Source organism: Nanorana parkeri, unplaced genomic scaffold (assembly GCF_000935625.1).
Source record: "Nanorana parkeri isolate BGI_ZX_2015 unplaced genomic scaffold, ASM93562v1 scaffold517, whole genome shotgun sequence".
NCBI classification, from domain to species: Eukaryota; Metazoa; Chordata; class Amphibia; order Anura; family Dicroglossidae; genus Nanorana; species Nanorana parkeri.
The window spans coordinates 876,382-891,103 of record NW_017306785.1 but is presented as its reverse complement, the minus strand read 5'-3'; the positions used below and the strand labels follow the sequence as shown (position 1 = coordinate 891,103).

General features: G+C 42.5%; 1 protein-coding gene across 1 annotated transcript in view; it reads left to right on the top strand.

The window, feature by feature from the left end:
- Positions 1–11,962: 11,962 nt before the first annotated feature.
- CBLC (Cbl proto-oncogene C) overlaps positions 11,963–14,722 on the top strand; it is a 28,235-nt gene continuing 25,475 nt past the window's right edge. Inside the window, exon 1 of the mRNA XM_018561335.1 lies at positions 11,963–12,556. Coding sequence (XP_018416837.1) covers positions 12,270–12,556 — 287 coding nt within the window. The 5' untranslated portion in view covers positions 11,963–12,269. The remainder of the gene's footprint in view (positions 12,557–14,722) is intronic.

The window sequence follows — 14,722 nt, the reverse complement described above, 5'->3', positions numbered from 1 at the left end:
CTCTGGAACGCACATGCTTTCGGTGTGAACAAGGCCTTTCTGTGACCTCTGCAGAACGCACCAGCGTGGGCCTTTAGAACTCAGCCCCAGGACACGAAGGGGTCTATTCACAAAAGGGTGAAGAGTTTGGAGAAGGCAGGAGAAGTGAACAGTCTAGACCAGTGGTGGCAAACCTTGGCACTCCAGCTGTGCCAAAACTACAAATCCCAAGATGCATCTGCCTCTGGGAGTTATGTCTGTGGCTGTCAGAGCCTTGCAATGCCTCATGGGACTTGTAGTTCCAAAACAGCTGGAGTGCCAAGGTTCGCCATCACTGATCTAGACCAACATAGCTGATTTGGAAACATTCTCCAATTCAGCTCACTTTCAAGTTCAGCTATGTTGTCCTAGATTGTTCACTTCTCCTGCCTTCTCCAAACTCTTCACCCTTTTGTGAATAGACCCCCAAGTCTCAGCTGCAGCTGCAGCTGCAGCTGCAGCTTTCCCCCCAGCCAGTCCCAGACTCACTCAGGTCAGGTGCTGCTGTTCCCTCCCCCAGCCCTCTGCTGGCTTACCAGTGCAGTGAAAAACAGCCTCAGGCTCTGCCGCTCAGCCCCCACTGTGCTTGCTTCTCCTTTCCTGTTGCCCACTCCGCGGCCGTTTCAAGAAAAAAAAAAAAACCTTCCTGCACGTCACGTGGGCAGGAACGTACCAAAATGGCATATGGACAGGGGGGTCGGGACGTACCATTTTTTTGTACGACCATGGCGGACCCAGGAAGAAGCAGTCACGGTCGGACACCTTGCCGATCCCTGGCCGGAACATACAGCTGTCCCTCCTCCGTGCCACAGACTTTACTACTGCAGTTCATTGTACAAAGTTTTTTTTTACAATGAACTGCAGTAAAGTCTGTGACACGGAGTAGGGGCAGCTGTCACTACACACTGTGGGTGGCTGGCCGTGGACGCAAGAGTCGGGACAGGAGCGGCACTAATCTCGGGGGGGCAATTGCCCCGTTGCCCCCCCCCCCCCTGGATCCGCTATTGGACTGTCCTTCCTTCTGGAGGGTGGCTACTTTTGTTCCCCATGGTCCAAGCTCGCTCCCGTGATGGACTATCATTTTAATACAAATTAGGAAACTAAACATGAGATTGTAGTCCATCACAGGAGCAAGCTTGGAGCGGTGGCTACTTTACAACACACACAGGGACCATGGGGAACAAAAGTAGCCACCCTCCAGAAGGAAAGACAGTGTCTGCACCAATTCAGAGAGGATTTGATGATCTACAGCCAAGTGATAGACAAATAAGATACATTTTTGTTAATAGTTAGGGTATTTGCATGGATTCTTAAGATTTAACTCCAAAGTTTAGTGTCACTTTAGTCCCCTATGGTGACACTGCTCCAGACTGTAATGTATCTACAGCAGCATTATCACCACAGGGGTGTCAGGACAAAAGAAACTCCCCCCTCTTGTGGTTTTAGTTAGTGATGGGTGAATGTGCTTGAGTTCGATTGGTGGGTGCATTTGGCAAACTTTATTGCAAACCCCTTTAAAGTCAAAGGGAGATTAATCTTAATGAGCGATGATGAGGATATGGGCAATATGAAGCTGCAGCACCCCCTATCTGATTACATTTAACTTGACAAAATTATATTTTTTAGTAGTTTTTGCTGCAAAACAATATTTTTATCTAGCAGCAACAGGCTAGCATTGAGAAGTTGAAGTAGTAGACTGAACACATCTAAAATATTTACACTCCAACATGAAATAAAGCTAGTTTTGTAATTAACTTCGTAATAACTACCTAACAGTGTCAAAACATGTTACAAAGCAAAGCTTGTGATCCTTATTTAGCACAATACCACGCTGTATTGTCTACAAAGTTTAATGAAATGCCACAGAGTGCAAAAAAACACTTCAAAACCACAACCCCATATTCCAGAGACAAGACAGTAGTTATAGAGAGAAAAGAATGACATAGTTCGGAGACAATAGCCAGATAAATAGCACAGTGGTTGGAGATTATGTAAGCAGCAATGTATGTAATGAGTGAGAGACAAGGCAGGTTTTATCATGAAATACAGATTGTAGAATATTATGTCAGAGACAAGAGCCAGAAATATAGCACAGTGAAAACATATCTTGTTGCACTCCTTACCGGATAAAGATACCTGTTAAACAGGTGGGTGCTTTTAGTGACCACGGATGGCACCGTGAATAAACTGAATTTGCAAAAATGGCACCACCACACCAATGTTCAGTGAAAAAAGCAAAAGTCCATTTATTGTAGGAATATTCACATATTCATGTGATGCTTTGATGTACTTCGCAATCTGGTGATTTAGTCAACTTGAAAGCAAAAGTATATGGTGAGGTGCTAACAAAGGGAGGCTTTGCCATGTGTCATCAGCTAGTTCACACCTATCAAAATATTACAGAAATTAAATATACCTCCCTCTAAAGAAATTATAACTAAAACATTAAACCTTGACCCTAAAACACAATAATATAAACCAAAACCCTTTTTTTATTTTTTAAATTAATTTAAATCTAGTGAAAGAAATAAAAAAACTACAACCAAAAATAAAAATGGAGGGGGCTATACAGCAACAGAATTTGTTGCTGATGCACCCAACATAAGATATCCCTAATAAGGACTAACTCTGCACTTGCCTCTTTATGCAGAACAAGGGATACGTCAGTAAAAGGGAAAGATTAGCTACAGGGTGAATGCACACAATCCTGGTGACTAGTTCTTTGCCCCTCCATGATGTTGGTTATGTGTTTAGATGAAGCACTGAGATCAGGAGGAATGCTGAATTAGGTTTTACTTGCTTATAAGAACATTTCATCAGAATACACATTATACAGCATACAGATAGAACTTCCTGCGTATATTCTAGATATGTATACATAAAGCATAGAGACTGACCGTGCACTACAGTGCCATCTAGTGCTCAAAACACATAATACATCTCAGTATGCTGTTGCATTTCCAACACACCTTCTCAACATCATATGCATTGCTATATGACATTTAACTTCTCTCGAAGGAAACTAATGATACTTTGTTAATGATTTGGTGAGTAATTTAATTTCTTCTTTGCTGCCTTTCTCGATTTATTGGCTTTGTGTTTTGTTTGTTTTTCGATGTCTTCCCACAAGGTTGGTTCTAGTATGCTATGCGTCTTAGTAGTATATGACAGCTTGCAGGGTGATATTACCATTGTTGCCCGAGTGGATCATCTAATTTTAGCTTGTTCGGCAGAATTTAAATGGAATTTGACTGATTATTTTGAGTTCCACCTCTTTGCTGGTTCACTGGACAGATTCACTTCACAACTTTCTGGGTTCATTGTTTGTGGTGATGGGTTCTCATCTAAATAAACGCTCCGGCTTATTGCCACTTTGTCAGTTTTTGAGTTTAGGGTTCTACATCTCTTTCTTTGTTTACTGTAGCCCATCAGAATGTCCTCTATGACTTTGTTCTCCAACTTGGATCACTTCTCCTTTGGAATATAGGTGTAAGCATTACATCCAAACACTCTAATATGCCCTGGGCTAGGCTTCAATCCATGCCACATTTCAAATGTGGTGCTTTCAATGGCTTTTGATAGTAGTCTGTTCTGTAGGTATGTTGCAGTCATGACTGCTACTCGCTAGTACTTCTTAGGTAGGTTGGTGTCTGAGAGCATGCATCTGGCCATTTTTATAAGAGTGCGATTTTTCTGTTCAGTTACACATGAGATCAAACTATTAGATTACATACTAGTGTGGAGGCAGGCGGTACACCGGTGTCACAGATATTACTTTCAGTATATCACTCCCCCTCTTTTCCATGACTTCTACAGTACAGAAGAAGTGCTGGAGAAAAAGGGGAGAGATATACTGACTGACAGTGTCACAGCACAGTACCTGCAGGCTCTCGTCTGGGTTGGATCCTGATTCCCGCCAAGGAGCACCTCACGTCATCTGGACTGGACCTCGGGACCCCCCTCAGTCACCTCACGGCCACACCTCCCTTGTCACGCTGTGCTGCTACCAGGCTGCCTGCTGGGTAATGCAATCCTGTGGCCGGCGGCAGCTCTACAGCTCCTCAGTCCCATGAAGAGAGAGCTGCCGGCGGGCAGGGCCAGATCTAATGATAATTAATTATCATCAGGAGGGCCAGTGATAATTCCTTCGCGGGCCGATTATGTCCTGCGGGCCTTGATTTTGACACGTATGCATTACACCATTTTGTTCAGGAGTGTATTGTGTGGTGGTCTGGTGTACTATACCCTGCTTCTTCAGATATGATTCCCCTTTCTTACTGATGTATTCTCCTCCGTTGTTGGTGAATATAATTCCTGTTTTCCATTGGAATTTGTTGCTGGACATGGCTACAAACTCTTGATGTTTTTCTGATGTTTCCCTTTAGTGCTTCAATCAGATAAGTTGTTGTGTACCTGGAATAATCATCAATGAAAGTCAGTAGATATCTGTTCCCGCCTGATGTGGGAGTTTTCATTGGTCCGCACACATCGCTGTGTATGAGCGCCATAGGGTATGTGGTCTTTCTTTGAGTGGCCTGTGGAAGTGGGGTATGTGTGGCCTTTGCTTCCACACAGCATTTGCATGTCATGAGCATTTGGCAGGGCAATATGGTGGATACATTTGTTGTGTGGATTATGAGTGGCTGTCTTAACTTGTCTGTAGAGCTGTTCATCTAGTTTTCATTTTGTGAGGATTTGCGTATTATTTTGGATTGTACATTCATCGCCTCGGAATTGAACTGTGAGATCGTTATTAGCAAGGGTTTTCACTGATAGAAGGCTTTCTTCTAGGTCTGGAACATACAGTACATTTTTCACAAGGACACTCTGCTTGTCCCCCGACAGTGTGATGTAGTTCAAGAATCCTTGACCGTTACCTTCTGCAGTAATACTTTTCCCGTTTGCTAAGAAAACTTTGTCATTTGCACTAAAATCAAGTTCTGTGAAGATCTCATCACTAGTCATGTGACTTGTTGCGCCTGAGTCAATACACCATCCGCGTAGTATACTGTTCTGAGTCACTTTAAAGGCAGCATTACATGATGTGTATACATAAGCATTGAGACTAACATTGCAATACAATGCCATCTGCAGCTCAAAAAACATCATTACATCTCAATATGCTGTTGCATTTCCAACACACATGCCTTCTTTTGTGCACGGCTTCCAGAGTTCAGATTCTTTAAGATACATAAATGAACCTAGCATTGGATATATGTTAAGTGCATGGTAACTTAGTGTAATACTTACATATATCTATTGTCTCTCTCAGGCAAATACTCACCACCAAAACAGATTTTGTGTGCTTGCCTTTTTTTTTTAGGTACAGTTTCTGCAGTACAGATCCTCTTTACCATCCTAGATTATGATGATTCAGGATGAAATTAAAGAAGTCTGAAAATAATGTAAAAATTTGGAAAAATAACACTGTTCAAGCTTCGGCTAGCACAGACACATGCAGATACAAGCCACTTCTCTTTTTTCTTTTTACGTATCACATCTTGAATGGGCACGTTTTTGCTTGTGAGGTTCAGCCTGACGATATGAAAACTGAAGTACCAGAGCACATATCTGGCAATTGCAGAAGTAAAGTCACCATATGAAATGTCTGCAATAAAAAATAAATATTACCATCTGCAACGCTTCAGTTAAATTGTGCGATGTGGAGAAGTCATGTGACTACATGGAACTCATTACAGCTACTCGTCTTGATCACATGACCCAACACTGATTAGACATAACGAAAGAAAAAAAAGAACAACATTTTTACAATATGCTAGCAGTAAAGTTTTCATATTACAGTTGCCTAAAAATGCTGTCCTTAAACTTACTACAGTGTGAATATTTTTGAACTTTCAACAGTACATTTCTGAACTTTTTTTATGTATTTAATTTATTTCTTTTATTCTGAGTTGTTTTATTTGCATATAACAAGTATTGTTCAGCTCAAATAAAAACTATATTCTCACTTTATTTATTTACATATTTCCCTGTGTACAATTTTCAGCTTAAGATTGCTTTGTTTACCGTAAAGTTTGATTTCAGTTTAGATTCCATAAATACCGGCAAATTGTCATGAAGGCTTACACATTGCCTGGCCAAAAAAAAGTCACACACTTTAATATTTCATTGGACCGCCTTTAGCTTTGATTAGGGCACGCATTTGCCATGGTATTGTTTTGATAAGCTTATGCAATGTCACAACATTTATTTCCATCCAGAGTTGCATTAAATTTCCACCAAGATCTTGTAGTAATAATGGGAGGGTCATACCACGGTGTAAACTCTTCTCCAGCACATCCCAAAGATTCTCAATGGAGTTATGGTCTGTGGTGGCCAATCCATGTGTGAAAATGATGTCTCACGCTCCCTGAACTACTCTTTCACAATTTGAGCCCGATAAATCCTTGCTGTCACACCCTTGCCTTGAATCGGTCCTGGGAACCTTTGGTCTCTGGGTTGTTTCCTTGCTTGTGGAGCCACTGGAGGGTTCTGATTTTGTGCTTACCTTGTCCTATCCATCTACAGTGTATAGGGCTCTGACCCCACCAACTGGTAAGCTGCAGGAAATGACCTAATCTGCCACCTAACAGTCCTCCCCTTCCTGTCTTTCCCCAAGTATAGGATTTCCTGTGTGCATCCTGGGTGTGATTGTCTTTGATATATTGGATTCCTGGTTTATGGTCTTCTGCTTGTCCCCACCTGCCTTTGGATTACCCTTTTGTACTGTGCTTCCATTTGTTGCTGACCTGGCTTGGACTTTGACTCTGCTTCTTCTGAACTACCCTTTGGACCTGTTTGCCTTTAGTTTGTTGCTGACCCAGCCGGGATTCTGACGCTGAGATCCCATTTCCTTTGGTACTGCGCAGTTCTAATTACTGGCTACTGATCCTGGCTTGCACCATACTGTGAGTAGTTCCTTTCATTATTATTATTGTATTGCTGGTCTTAGAACAGGCTATGTTCGAGTCGAACCTATGTGCGACTCGAACATGCAGCCCATCCCTAGTCTTGTTCTGCCTACACTTTGCTCATCGGTTCTCTGTATACCCTGGCTGTCAGATTCCTATCTGTCTCTCCACCTGACACCGGGATAACAAGACTACCAGTCAGGAAATTGGAGTGACGGGTGGGACTTCTTGGCAGGCCTAACACTGGCATTGTCATCTTGGAATATGTCCGTGCCATCAGGGAAGAATAAAATCCATTGATGGAAAAATCTAAATATTCAGTATATTCAGGTAGGCAGCTGACCCACATTTGTTGCCAGATGAAACATATTAATCACTGCAGTAATTATCCAATGGAAGGCTCTTATTTGCTTAGCTAAATTCAGGTGGTTACTTTTTTGAGGCCAGGCACAACTGTAGAAACCAATACAGTTTTGACAGAACATCTAGGGTTTTCTTTTTACCTTCACTTCCTGCCAAGTAGATCCAAAGGAAGTAAGAGGAAATCTCTCCAAAGTGAGGCAAGTCCCCTCTTAGACAGTTGCCACTAGAGGATTCCTCCTTTCTTCCTGTTCCAATGGCAACTAAAAATTTTGGATTTGTTTTTCACTTTTAGTCCATTTGACAATGGTCACTAGAATAAATAGAGAGGGTGAATCTTCCTAGTGAGGAATACAAATGTGACAGGTTGCTAACCCATAACCACTTTATCCCAAACTAAACAAAAGGTTTGCTTTAGATACACTTTAAGTCTGAGCTTGATTAAAAGATTAAAAACTCTACAATTTTTAAGTTTTAGAGTGGAGAAGGTATAGAAATTTTTGTCAGGACTCTAAAAAAAAATGACATGCAGGCCTAAAAAGACTGCAGAGTGCAGGTGCAGCATGTCAAGGTAGTAAGTGGCAAGCTTTAATCATGTTCCTTTTCCTTTTATCTCCACCTCATCCTCCAACTTCTGCTCCTCTAATCCTACCATAACTCTGCCCTCCACCTTCCTGTGGAGCATTGCTTTTTGTCTTCACTTCTTTAAATCTTCCTTCAATGCTAAAACACTTGAGAGGGGCAGTCAGTAAATTATGGTTGTGTTCTATTTGTGGCAGGTTGCAGCGGAATCCGACCACTTGTAGTCTGTTGTATACGATTAGTCTTTTGCTCTACGCTCTAGCATAACATGACGGGTAAGAAAAGAGAATAGCAGTAGTGCTCGACATACAATGGCAGCATGGACTGATATGCCCCTAAAACATATCTGGCACAGAACTGTTGCAGAAAATATATCACAAAGGTTTTGATGTGATCGCTCATGAAAATTGCAACTCTTCCCATATTTGTCAGAAGGTTTCTGGTTGGGCATCCTTCTTGTCATGTACCTTTTGGAGCTTGAAATGATGAGAGAAGCCTCCCAAAACCCCTGATAGTGGAACAGGGAAGTCAGATCACAGAGGGGCACGAGTGTAGGAAGACTGCAGGCTGAAGTGCTGACTCTGATGATGATCTTGAGGCAGAAGATAATGCATGAGATGCATGCTCAAAACACAGTTCAAGGTAGAAGTGAGGTCAGGTGTAAGACAGGTCACCGCCATGTGGGCGATGAGGTACCATGCAGTAGACAGCATCGTGGTTGAAGAACAAGATAGGGTCAGTGCTGTGTGGACAACGCTGTACAGGAGCAGCAGGTGAGAAGCAGCGTGTTAGGATCCAGAGCGCCTCCAGGTGGTGCTGGAGCTAAGCCCTGCAGTTCATGGGCTCACCTGCAGGATTCTCCAGGCAGCCAGGAACTGCTAGGTACCAGACCACCACTGGGTAGTGCTAGTACCTGCAGCTACAGTGCTCACCTGTGGGTGTCTCCCAGCTGCCAGGAATCAGCCCATTACCAATTGTTTCCTGGGAGGGTATTTAAACCCTCCCTGCAGTCTGGACCTTGGCTCAGTATTCCGTTGCCTTCCCCTGTTGCCTGAGTCCTGAACCCTGAGACCCTGATGCCTGTTTGCAATCCTGAACCCTGTTTCCAGTGTTACCTGTTGCAGTCCTGAGCCTTAATACCTGTTTGCAGTGCAGAGCCCTATGACCTGTATGCAATCTTGTACCCTGTCTCCTGTTTGCTGTCCTGAGCCCTGTTTCCTGTGTTGTTACACCTGTTATATGTTATAGGTGTCGGGGGTCACATTATTGGTTTGTGCCTGTTGTCAGGAGCAACGTCAAGAATAAGCCAAGGTCAGGGTAACGGAAGATCAGCAGAATGGTCAGGACAAGCCAGGACGGTAACAGGATCAAGCAGAAACACAGGATCACAGTGACAGGAAGCTGACGATCACTCAGCACAGAGCATCAGAGAGTCACAGCCTAAATAGCCTGTCTGACAGCAGAATCTGTGGAACGTGCACCTGTGAACACTTGCACAGCTCTCATGGTAGCAGCTTCTTGACACTCCTCCCCAGCTGCCATAACAATTGTTTATTAAATATTTACAAAAGTTATTTTTTTTGTAAGTTCATTCCTGCCCTAGTCAAGCAAACATTGGCAATGCAAAATACATTAAACAATTGGCAGCTGGGAAGGATGCTGCAAGGGGGTACTCAATGCGATTTTGTGGAGCTGCAAAGTTTAATGGGAGACTCATCTCAATCCTTCATTAGTCTTTTCCTGGGACTCTTTCTTCATGGGCAAGTTGGGATGGACAAGCACAAGCAAAAGTTAAGCACACAATCCTAAAACAATAGACTGACTGCTTCCCCACAGTGAAGTCTTAAATCTCAACAGCAGTGCTTGCCAACTAAATGCTAACTTGACAAAGCTGCTTGGCACTTTAACTGCTTACATACCAGCTGGTGGATACTTTTCATTACATACAAATGTTTGTATATTTTTTATTATTTACATATTTTTGCTTATAAGACCGTCCCTGCCCTTGTCAAGCAAACATGAGCAGGGAATGAAAGGCTAGCACTAAAACATTTACAAACATTTACAAGCGAGGATACCAAGACATTTGAAAGATTTACCCATTTAACTAAGAAAAGACCAAACACTCTGCCCTTGTGTTCTCACTGTTACAGATGCTGCGAACATTTTGGCCTCCTGACACTTCTTCTCCTTCTTCCCCTCCTTACCTTTGTCAAAAAAGCAATTGACCCCTCTGAAATCCAAAAGGGTTACACTCTATTTTTTGCTATCTTTCTCAACATATGGCGCTCACTAAAGCTAAATGCTCCTGTTGCTGTTAAGTTTTGTTCCCAACTGTATCTGAGATTGTTTGGTGCCTTGAAAATGTGCTGCCAATGGCGAATTCACCCAAGACCCTAGGTGTAAAGTCAAAGGCATCACTTGGGATTCACCCAGCAAGGGGTGTTCGACTTTGATGTAGAATGGCTCCTAGGTTGCCGCCCTTAGGTACACTCAGACTGGCATATTTTCTTTACAAGTGTAACAAACATCTGCCATGTGTCTAAGCCCTTTATCCTCATTACTCAGCTCACCTAACTGCATTTTTCTGAGTGTATCTGAGTTGATTCACTTGAATTTCCAGTGTAGCAAAACCCCTGTCTTGTTTGTGTTCAAACAATTTATCAATCTATCTGATCAAGATCACTTTCTGTCCTGCGGCTGGCCAATTACTGCCAAACCATACCTAAGAGATATAGCTCTGACTATTTTTTGAAAAATTGGTATTTTGTAGGGCTGCGGAAATTAACGATTAATTACCCGATTAATCGTTAAAATTTTTTATCAAATAAAATTCTTTTGATCAGTAATGAAAACACTCACCTCTCCTCTAACATGCAACGATACTGATACTAGTATTGGTATAGGTGCCGATACAGAGTATTTGGGCGAGTACTCCCCCAAATGCTCCGATACCTTCCCCGATACCGGAACTTCCGGTCCAAGGTAGATTTCCTCTGACCAGCAGTGCCGTTGAGGAACATGGAGCCGTCTTCCCGGGTAAACAGGAAGCCGGGTGGCGAGTAATGACCCACCTCCTGGCTTCCTGATTGCACGGGAAGCCAGTTCCATGATTGTCTAGGAAGCCGGCTTTCTAGCCAATCAGGAATGCGGGAGGTGGGTCAGTTTTCGCCGCCTGGCTTCCAGATTGTGCGGGAAGCCATCTCGATGCTGATTGGCTGGGAAGCCGGTTTCCCAGCCGATCACAATAGATTGCCAGCCAAACAACATAGAGTCGGTTTCCCAGGCATTGAGGAAGCCGGGCGTCATGTCATTACCCCCGCCCGGCTTCCTATTTGCCCGGGAAGCCGGCTCCATGCAAGCGGAAGCACCGGTATCAATACTCGGTATCGGCAAGTACCAAAAGCAAAATATTAGTACTCGTATTCGATACCAAAAAAACGGTATTAGTGCATTCCTGCATGTAACCCCGCTAAAAAATTTGTTTCGTTTTGGATCCATTCAGATTTTTATTTCTTTTGTTTTTTGGATTTCGGATCCATCCAAATTTTCATTTCAGAATTAAGTCACATGACTTTGCCTATAATGCAACCCCCAACAGCCAAAAAAAACCTCATCTGATTGGTCAGAGAACAGTTACAGGTCCAAATTAGTTTAGTTTTGAACAAAATTTGGACAAATCCGAATTTTTGTTAAACGAGCATTTGGATTTGGACGCATTAGTATTCAGAAATTTGGATGCATCAAAATGTCTATATTGAACTAAATTCGTACAAATATACATTCGGAATGAAACCAAATGTACATGTCTATTTTTTTTATTTTTGACCATAGATACCCTTAAGTGCAGCATTTTCTGTTATTTCTTTCCCAGGGATGATCCCTGCCCTTTAAAGTTACAATGCCCTTGCTTTGGTCAGTATGTGAGTATGTGACACTAGCTCTGTGCTCGGATTCTTCCAGTGTTTATCATGTCTGACACAGTATCAGAGTACTTATGAAACTCTCGCAGGCATCAGAGTACCTGTCTTTCAGGTGTAGCTCACGTGTAGTGGGTGTGTCATCCTATCACAAACAGGAAGAGATAACAAGGCCAGTCTCTACTGTTACTCTCAGCTCACAGAGGACATATCCTGTCCCACACTAGATCCTTTATTTTACATCTCAGACTATTTACTAGCTTCTCTTTCTCTCTGTTCAATCACTGTTCACAATCTCTGCAGCTGCCTCAGATTCTTATCTGACCACAGTTTGTTTTTTTTCGAGTGCAGTTTCCTTGCCTACACTCTTATTTCCTTGTTTGCTTTTAATGTGTATTTCGGATCCTCCGACTTTTGCACACTAAGTTCTCAACTTGTGAGTAACCTCTTTTGCTTGTTGGCTGCTGATTTTGTACCTATGCACGGAATACATGGTGGGCGCAGTGCCCACCTGGACAAGAAGACAGTGGAGAGAGTAATACAGAAGCTGGATGTTTTGACACGGTATAATGGGTCGCCTCATTTCCAGAGGGGTCACCCTTACCTTCCAGATATCACCAGGGACACTAAGGAGCACCTGCGTCAGATCCTGGACAAGAACTCGGACTTCGGACATAACCATTACCTGCAGGTGACCATTTACAGTCTTCTCTACAAGACCGAGCAGTGCATACAGGTGCTTAGCAAACAAGATGCTGTGGACAGGTAAGTGCACCATATTTGTATTGTATCCCCTTTATCCTATACAATGGTACATCTACTACCCACTTTGGCTGGGTACCAAAAAGTGGCCATTCACCAGCTGAATTGAATTCGAAAGATTTTATTTTAAGAACATTCTATCAATTTGCTAATGGCTAATGGGGAAAATCGATGACCGTTTTTGACTCTATGGGCAAAAAAAACTCTAAATGGAAAATGTTTCCATCGAAATCCTAACCATGAATGTGATTTCCATTCGGGAAATATTGTAATGCGCAAAAGAAACCTGTTTAATACATCTGGGATTCCATACAAGTAGTAGGTCTGGACAAAATTTTAAAGGGCTTTTGATTGAAATTAGTTGACTCAGGGATCATCAAATGCTCTGACAAACAATTTTTCAGAACGTTGAATGAAAGTTTGAATGACATTCTACTGGTGTATGGCCAGCTTTAGCCTTGGGTCCACCGTTGACATGGTCAAATCATGTAACATTGCCCCTGGTATTCCTGTCAGGGCTCCAAGGTGGGTATATGGGATGATACATTAAAGAGTATCTAAACCCAGGAGAAAAATCATGTACTGGCTGCATTCATTTCATTTTTTTAACATACAAGTAACACATGTGCTAGAGTGACAACCTTTACTCACTGTACATTATCTAAGGAGGTACAGCGTTGTTATCCAAGGACAGGACTACAGGACCTTTCTCTATAACATATAGCAGAAGTGCATGGTAGTCCAGAGAGATAGCTAGGACCAATACTAGCTTATAGAATGCAGCACAGAAAGTTATCAACTCCCAAGATATCTGGCAGGATCAACCGGTACTTTTTGGAATTGTCAAACAGATATATTAAAACACTTTCAATGGTATATGTAACAGATCAAAATAGAGCAAATAAGAGAAATGCGTTGTTGGGGGTTTACATGATTATTATTATACGGGATTTATATAGCGCCAACAGTTTGCACAGCGCTTTACAATGTAATATACTTTAAGTGTATGAATATCCAAAATAAATGGATAGAGTTGGGAAGGGTTCAAACCCTTGCCAGTTCATTATTTGCTGTTTGTATACCATTGGGGAAATTTCCCTTTAGTTCATGTCCCAGAGAGACAACAGGATGTTAGAGGAAATCTCTCAAGGTTGGAGGAATTCTTAGGTTTTTGTCCCTGGAACAGATAGATTTGCCCTTGTTGGTTATGTGTTTAGATGAAGCACTGAGATTTTGAGGAATGCTGAATTAAGTTTGACTTGCTTAGATCAGAATACAGCATTATACAGCTTACAGAAAGCACTTCCTGTATATCATTGATGAGCAAGCATAGAGATTAGCATTGCACTACAGCACCATCTTCAGCTCAAAAGACATAACAGTTCTTCAGCATATGTTGCTGCATTTCCAACACCCCTTACCTATTGGCTCTGGGGACAGCTCAAAAGTTTTTGATTTCCTCTCACTTTCTGGCTCCGTGACAATAGGACAGAGGGGTGAATCTTCTCAACGAGGACATAGACAGCAATATAAAACTTAACAGAGGGTTTACCCTTTCTCCACTCCATCCAAAACCCCCCAAAAATAGTTTTACCTAGAGATACACTTCAAGTACAGCGTTGTATCATTTCAGGGCAAGGCTGTAGCTACAGGGGGTTCAGGCAATGATTTGCTCCATCCAAGTCCACCTTATGATTGACAACATTGAGACTTGGCTCTTGCCCTGGGATCCTGTCCCCCCAGTTGGGTCCTGCAAGTCTGGCACTGGAGGCTACTGTGTCCTCTTTGTTGGTTAATCAGTAATACATTTTTCTTTGAGGCTCCAAGGTTCACAAGACACTCAGCGATCTATTCATTATTTCTGTTTCCCCCTTGACCCACTGCTTTTTACAATTAACAGCACTGCACAGACGCTCTGTAATGCCAGAAATTTTGTACTTAAAGCAGAACTAGCAAATAAATACACATTAAACTGCACATACATGAACTGTCTAATCTGCCAAAGGATTTCCAATTCTTTTTGTGGTTTATGTACCTTGGCCACACAGCACAGACAGAAGCAGGGATCCCAACCTGAAAAAAGCAATTTCAGGGAGATGCTCTTCTCATTTCAGGGAGGTGCCCTCTACCCCCCCCCCCCCCCAAAACATCGGGAGTAAAACCAAGAGA